The sequence below is a fragment of the Pteropus alecto genome, unplaced genomic scaffold (genome assembly GCF_000325575.1).
Source record: "Pteropus alecto unplaced genomic scaffold, ASM32557v1 scaffold159, whole genome shotgun sequence".
In the NCBI taxonomy this organism is placed as follows: Eukaryota; Metazoa; Chordata; class Mammalia; order Chiroptera; family Pteropodidae; genus Pteropus; species Pteropus alecto.
The window spans coordinates 879,845-887,548 of NW_006443122.1; the positions used below are offsets into that span (position 1 = coordinate 879,845).

The 7,704-nt window shown below is 45.2% G+C and overlaps 2 protein-coding genes across 2 annotated transcripts in view; one reads left to right on the forward strand and one right to left on the reverse strand.

The window, feature by feature from the left end:
* RIBC1 (RIB43A domain with coiled-coils 1) overlaps window positions 1-5,860 on the reverse strand; it is a 13,343-nt gene extending 7,483 nt beyond the window's left edge. The window contains exons 1-3 of the mRNA XM_015597903.2: window positions 5,727-5,860; window positions 1,922-1,997; window positions 951-1,067 (exon numbers count right to left, since the gene is read on the reverse strand). Coding sequence (XP_015453389.1) covers window positions 951-1,067; window positions 1,922-1,945 — 141 coding nt within the window. The 5' untranslated portion in view covers window positions 1,946-1,997; window positions 5,727-5,860. The remainder of the gene's footprint in view (window positions 1-950; window positions 1,068-1,921; window positions 1,998-5,726) is intronic.
* Window positions 5,861-6,081: 221 nt separating this feature from the next.
* SMC1A (structural maintenance of chromosomes 1A) overlaps window positions 6,082-7,704 on the forward strand; it is a 35,932-nt gene continuing 34,309 nt past the window's right edge. The window contains exon 1 of the mRNA XM_006922951.3: window positions 6,082-6,264. Coding sequence (XP_006923013.1) covers window positions 6,156-6,264 — 109 coding nt within the window. The 5' untranslated portion in view covers window positions 6,082-6,155. The remainder of the gene's footprint in view (window positions 6,265-7,704) is intronic.

A 7,704-nucleotide genomic window follows, 5' to 3' on the forward strand; every position in this document is an offset into this window, starting at 1 on the left:
CTCAAATTCATTTCATTCCTCAAGACCAGCTCAGGCTTCATTTTCCTGACTCCCCTGACAGGTGCTATTCCCACAGGGTCTAGGACCCATTGGGCAATTTATGTCGAAGGTGGCCTTAATCAATGATCTCCCCCAGAGACTGGGCCTTAGCATTGCACAACGCAGAGCTTGGCACAGAGATGGCCCTAGGAGGTGCTTGCCAATTGGATCGCAATTACACAACTCATCCCTCAGCCAACTTGTGTCAGGCACTAGGCTCTGGTTTCCAGAGCTGCCACCATATGTTCATACTCACCTCAACACTTCCTTTAGCCTCATTTTACTGAGGAAGAGCCTGAAGCTCAGAGGAGACAGGTGACTCATCCAAAGCCACACATCTAGTAAACAGTAGACCTGGCCCTTGAGCACAGGTATGGGGTCTTTTCCAGAATACCATCCTCCCCCTATCCACCCACTCGGCAATCTATTTTTTCTTAAACGATCAATATTTTCTCTTTATTTTGATAATGATTCATTTAAAACATTTCGAAATAGTGCAAAACGGAATATAGTTTAGTGAAAAGTCAGTGTCCCTCTCATCTCTGTCCCTCAGCCTATGAACAGTTTCTTATGTAGCCTTCCAGAGAGAGTTTAGGCAGATGGAATACCAAATATCCTTTAGACTTCTTCTGGCTCCATGTTGCTTGTCTCTTGAGAACCAGGCCACCTGGCTGAAGAGTCAGCTGTCACTGGCTCCTCTTCCCCCAGTCTCTTCCCTTGCAGCTCCACACTCCTTCCCAGGCCCTTCCCACACCCAGGGGTGAGTGCCTTCTCCTCCTCTCCTTCCTTTATAGCCCTAGGGCCTGCTTGAATTAGGGAGGGGCTGTACAAGGCACTGCTCCATTCTCCTCCAGGTGCAAGAGTGAGGTGGCTCCTGGTCCCAAGAAAGTCCCTGTTGCCCACTCACTCACCCCTATGACTCGGGTCCGCGCATTGAAGATTCGGCTCTGTCGCTCCTTTTCTCGATTTCTTCTAGCCTCAATGGCTGCCACCTCCTTGGGATCTGGTGGCAGGTCTAGCTTAAACATCTGGAGTAAGGGGGAAATGGGATGACCCATAATGCCACACCCCCACCCTCATTCCTTTCTCCCCACAGTATCTCACCAGTTACTGATTCCTATTGATTTTACTTCTTGATATATTTCGTATTTGTGTCCTCCATCTTTGCTGTCACCACCCTAATTTAGGCCTCACAATCTGGTGCTGGACAATATTCCCAGGAGCCTCAGCAGCCTCCCTTGCTCCAGTGTTACCTTCTTTATTTCTTCCTCTGCACTGGCTACCAGAGTGATCCTTCTAAAAGCAAATCTAACCATGGCACCCCCCTCAGCTTAAAACCGTTAAATGGTTCCTCAGTGTTTACAAGATAAAGTCTACCTGCCTTTGCTAGATTTGTAAGGGTCTCCATGATCCAGTTCCTGCTTACCTTTCCAAGTCTCAAACTCATTTACAACATTCTCCCTTTCACATTATACTTTATTCAGGTTTACCCATTTCAGTAACTGATACCATGTTCCCATTTACTTATTTATTTTAGCATTTCATTTATTTTTATTACTTATTCTTTAGTCAAATGAAAGGCTAGAGGACTTAAATTTGCCTGTGTTCCTTCATATTTTGGGAAGCCCACTTTTGGCATGTGAGCCAGCTAAAGCCAAAGCCAAAAACATTTTCACAAACATAAATCTTATCATGTCTCTCACCTGCTTAAAACCCTCCGCTGGCTTCCCATTGCACTTAGAATCAGATCCAAACTCCTAACTTTCAAGATCTGGTTCCTGCATACCTCTTCAGTTAATCTCTTACCACCCGCTCCCTTGCTTACAGTGCTCCAGGCACACTGGCCTCCCATCAAGTCCTCCAATAAAACAACTGTTCTCACCTCAGGGCCTTTATACACAGCCATTCTTTTGTTTGGAACACCATTCCTCAACTCCTCTTATAGCTAGTTCCGGTCCCTTTTTTTTTTTAAAAAAAAAACCATTTTGTAACTGTGAAATATTAGATACATACAGAATACATATAATCCATATGCATGTTAAGAAGTATGAAATACACATGAACCAACTCTCCAACTTAAGAAATAGAACATGATCACTACTATTACGTGTCTCATTCCTTCTTTCTCTCATCCTTACACTGAGATAACCACTATCCAAAATGTTAATATTCCTTCACTAATATGTATTAATATACTATATGTACCATTCCCCGAACAATATTTTAAAATATTTTCTTGTTTTGGAACTTTATAAAATATCATGAAGAATGTATTGTTCTGCATCTTGCTTTTTCCACTCATGTTCATTCTATCATTTAATAAATTTTTATGGAGTGCTTACTGTCAGACACTCCTTTAAGCATCGGAAGACATCAAGGAGCATAAGCAATAAAAATCTGAGTCCTTGTGGAGGTTACTTTATAGTGGGGGCAGACTTACAATAAAGAGTACATTAAATAGTTTGTAAGAAGATAAGCGCTATGAGAAAAAATATAGAGTAGGATAAAGGGAATTGGAAGTGCCAAGGAAATGGTTGGGTTTTTTTTTTTTTTTTTTTTTTTTCATTTTTAAATGTGGTACTGGGGGGGAAACAGAAAAAAAAGCATAACTGAGAAGGTAATATTTGAGCTAATACTTGAAGGGAGTCACGTATGCAGATATCTAGGAAGAGAGCACTCCAAGCAGAGGAAACAGCAAGTGCAAAGGCCTTAATGTGGACATGAGAGGCACACATTCAAGGGAACAGCAGGAGGCAAGTATGTGAGTGAAAGAGAGGTAGGTAGGAAATGACATTAGAGAGATAACGGAGGGGCCAGAGCATGCAGGACTTTGCAGACCACTGTAAAGGCTGTGGCTTTTACTCTGGGAGAAACTGGCAGCCATTGGAGGGTTTTGAGCAGTGGGAGTGATGTGTGCTGTCTTTGGTTTTTAAAAGATCACTCTGGCTACTGTGTTAAGAATAGACCAGGGGCAGGAGAGGCAAGGCTAGAAGCAGGTACACCAGACAGGAACCTGTAGCAGTTGTCCAGGCAAAAGATGGTGGTGACTCACACTAGGTTGGTAACAGTAGAGATGGTGAGAAGTGGTCAGTTTCTGGATATATTTTGAAAGCAGAGCCAACAGGATTTCCTGATGGATTGGATGTGTGGTGTGAGAGCCATATCAAGAACAACTTCAAGGATGTGGGCCTTGGCAATCAGAGGGATGGACTATCAACTGAACACTGTGTAGGGAGATGGGATGTATGGGATGGGGGTGAATCAGATCAGTTTGGGACTGTTGAGATTGACAGGTCTATTATATATCCATTGATAGCATACAAATGGTATGGTAAATTTTTTTATTGCTCAAAAAGATCTGCTGCTCCTTTCTATAGAAGGATTATACATCACAGGGTTAGCCATGTGATTTGCTTTGCCTTCCCCGTGTGAGAGTTGACATGTGCCATCCCCAAGCAGAATCAAGAGCCATTAGGTGATAGCCACCTTTTCTCTTCACTCTGCTGAGACTGGCAATGTCTCAAGTAAGGGCTGCTCCTTCAGCCTGGGTCCTGGAATGATGACATAGAGCAGAGATGCAGCCAACCCACAATGATATAAGCTGCTGAGATTTTGGGGTTGTTTGTAACCTCAGCATAGTTTAGCCTAACCTGATACAAAGGAATTTAAAACTATAAGGCTGTAAGAGATCTCTAAGGGAGTGAGTGTAGATGGCTAAGAGTGTCCTAGGGGTGACAGGGAGAAGAGGAGCCAGCATTGGAAGCTAAGGAGGAGTGGCTGGTGAGGTGGGAGAAAAACCAGAAGTGTGATATTAGAGAAGCCAAGTGAAGAGTTTTTGGGAGAGACTGAGCAACTGATGATGGGTTAAGAGGAAGACTGAGAACTAAGTAACATGAAGGTTGCTGGTGATCTTGACAAGAACATTTTTGGTGAAGATGTGGGACCAAAAGCCTGATTGAAGCAGGTTCACTAAAGAATAAGACTCTGGCACAAATAACCCAGTTTACTTTTTTAACGGCAAGAGAAAAAGAGGGAGGAGGAACCTGAAGATTAAAAGAGACATATACAGGTGGGAAAGATTCTCTACCATATACCTGGAGTGGAAGTGCAGGATCATAGTATTTAAAGCATTATTTAACATTACCAGATAAATGAATGCTAACTTGTTTTCCAAGGAGAGTGTACCAATTTACACTTTCATTATAGTGTATAAAAACTCCAGCCACTCCACATTTTCACTAACATTTGGTATTGGATTTTTGCCAATTTGTGGGTATAAAATTATAATTATCGACTTTAAGTGGAATTTTCCTTATTGCTAATGAGATTGCACATCTTTTCATGTGTGTTTTGGCCATTTTTGTTTGATTTTCTGTGAAGTGTCTATTCAATTTTTAAAAATCAGGTTGTTTATCCTTTTCTTATTAATTTTAGGAGTTCCTTATGTATTCTACACACTAAACATTTCTCAATTTATATGTGGCAAACATCTCCAATTTGTGGCTACTCTTTTCACTTTATTATTATTTGATAATAATTTTTATTATTTAAGAAATCCCGAGATCATATATTCTCCTGTATATTCTAAAATTTTACCTTCCTTATTTAAGTTTTTAATCCATTTGGAATTGCATTTCGTATATGATATGAGAGGTGGGGATTCAATTTGATTTTTTTTTCCCCAAGCCCCATTTCATCTTTTAACAATGTAACAATAGTTCCTGTCAGATTCCTGTCCTTTGGTCATTTTATCCCCTCAGCCTGATTGCGATTGTTTCTCCCAGTTGAACTTCATTTATGGTTCCTTTACTAGATTCCATCATCCAAGCTTTCTCACTTTCCTGGACTTGTCCTAAGACTTTAAGATTCTTTTCGGCCTCCAGAAATCATTTTTAAAACAGTTACAGGAATGGCTATGGCAACCACCAGACCCTTTCCATATCTAAGTCTAAGCACCAACCCCAGCCTACTAATTCCATCTGCCACCACAACATAGGGTCACTGAAGGGGAAGATTTGGCAGAATTTTAAGCTTCTTGGACTGCTAAGGCCATGGCCTTAGTAATGAAAAGGTATAAGGTGATAGGGGGATGAGGGTGGAGGACAGAGAGCAGAGAGAGAAGAGGAAGGGGAAAACAAGAGATGGGGCAGAGGGGAATGGAGAGGAGGGAATGGGATGGGGGTGAGGCATGGAGAGAGAGAGATGAAGGGGAAAGGATAAAATAAAGGTGGAGAACACTGGCTTAGGGGCTCTGACTCCTAAGGGTTCACACAAAATACCTTTCTCAGCAAGGAGTCCCAATTTTCAAGCTCCTAGGTGGGGTCTAGATTCAAGTAGCCAACAAGTGGCTCAGGTCCAAGACTGTTCTTGGCCTACAGTGTCAGTCTTTGCTTGGAGGAACAGGAGGGGGGCAGGGGATAGAGGCAGTACCTCTGGCCATAGCTTTCCCCAGCTGGTATCTTTGTTGTTCCAGAGTACCCTCATCTCCCTTCACACCCCATCCCACCTCTAACCGCACCCCACTCCGCCTCCAAACCCCCAACCACAGCAAGGTCTGAGCTCACCTAACACCGAAACCTCCCGCCCGCCCCTCCTTCCCGTAAAGCCCTCCGCTCCCCGGGGTCCTTCCAATTCCAGATCCTGTTCTTGTTTGAGCCTTCCGGTTAAAACCACAGCTGTACTCTCACCTTCCCCTGCCCTAAAGGGCATAGCCCTGCTGTGACTTTTGACTCGTTTCGGCAAGCGTGAGCTCTGATCCCGCCTGCTGCCCGGGAGCCTAAAAGCGGCGCAGTCTCTTCCAGGAACTGCTGCCTTCGCGACTCGGTCGGTAGTGGCGGCGGCCGCGGCCTGCGTTGCCATGCAACAAGAAAGGAGGGCGGGGCCCAAACGCCTGCCGTAAACTCGCGCCCTGGCAACGGATCAACAAAACCTCACCCGCCTGAAGGCCCCCACCCCTGACTTCCGCCCTCTCCGGAAGCCGGAAGTCCCGTTCGCCTTGCACTTATTCTCGCGAGATTTGTGATCCGCCCGGCCTGCACTGCGGTGTTTCCCGCGCAGGCTACCCCAGTTCTCCGGCGTACGGCGCGGCCATTCGTACAGGCGCCGCTGCCGCCGTCATGGGTTTCCTGAAACTGATTGAGATCGAGAACTTCAAGTCGTACAAGGGTCGACAGATTATCGGACCATTTCAGAGGTTCACCGCCATCATTGGACCCAACGGCTCTGGTGAGATAAGCCCTGCTGTGGCCCTGCACACGTCCCAGCCAGGACCCCCAATCCGGCAGCAGAGTAGTACAACCCAGCCCGTGCCACCTGGAATGTCGCAAACCCTAACAGGTTCCTTGCCCCTCCTTAAGGGATTCGGCCTAAACCTGCTTTCCCCGTTCGGGTGCTCTGATTCAAACCTCTTCCCCAGGTGTCAGGTGCCCGGTCTTTGCGTTTTCCCCCTGCTCCCGCCGGAGTGGTACGCGCCAGACTGTACGTTCACCCGCCCTCTGCCCCCTCCCGCCAAAAGTGGCTGTCCGGAGTCCACTGCCAGCCAGCTGGCTTCTCTGTCTTGTATGAAACCTCCGGAAGATGTGGGACCGCTGGTAGCCCTCCCATGGTCTCTGGTCCCAAACGATACGCTTACGCGTCCCTCCTCGCATTGGTACGCTCCAATTTCTCCTTTTTTAAAACTCTCCTCCGGAGGCGGCACTTTTGAATTTGAGACCCAGCGCTCGCGTCTCCAAAATGCTTGGGGTCTCGACTCTCCACCCCATCCCCCATCTCAGAGATGGGGAAGCCTCAGACTAGCCCCTTTGCTACCACTGAATCCGTTAAAAGTCAGAACGTACTCGTTCACCTTTATTGAATACTTACTGTCTTATAAGGAGATATTCAAGGTGCTGTGGAAACAGCGGAGACTAGAATAAGCCATTCTTTCAGGGAACTTACATTCCAGAGAGGAAAGACAGTAATAAAGGAGAGAAGATAATTCTCGGCTGTGATAAGTGCTATGCAGGAAGTGAGACAGGTTGATGTAATAGAGTGACTTGGGTGGTGTCTTTAGAAAGGTAGTCAGTCGTTAACACTGTAACTGTATTGTATATTTGAAAGTTGCTAAGAGAGTAGATCTTTAGAGTTCTCATCACAAGAAAAAAATTCTAACTGTGAGGTGATGGATGTTAACTAAAGTTATTGTTATCATTTTGCAATACATACAAATATGGAATTATGTTGTACACCCGAAACTAATATGATATGTCAGTTCTATCAGTGAAACTAGGAAAAAATAAAGGGTGGTAGAGTAAGACCCCTATTTCATATCTTAACTCCCCATCTCTAAATGATACACCATGGATTCCTCCCATCTACCCCCCCCCCCCCACCAAGGAACACTGCTGTGCACCTCCTCCAGAGTTATTCTAGCTAAATCATTTCCTAGCATTAGGGGCTGCCCTTGCTGAAGTAGCTCTGACAGCTTTGCTGGGTTTAGCTCTCTATGGAGAGCAGGGTTTCTCAACAGCAGCACTGTTGACATTTCCAGCGAGATAATTCTTTGCTATGAGGTCTGTCCTGTGTATTGTAGGATGTTTAGTGGCCTCTACCCAGTAGATGACAGTAGTATTCCTACCCCCAGGTGTGATAACCAAAAATGTTTCCAGACATTACCAAATCCCCCCC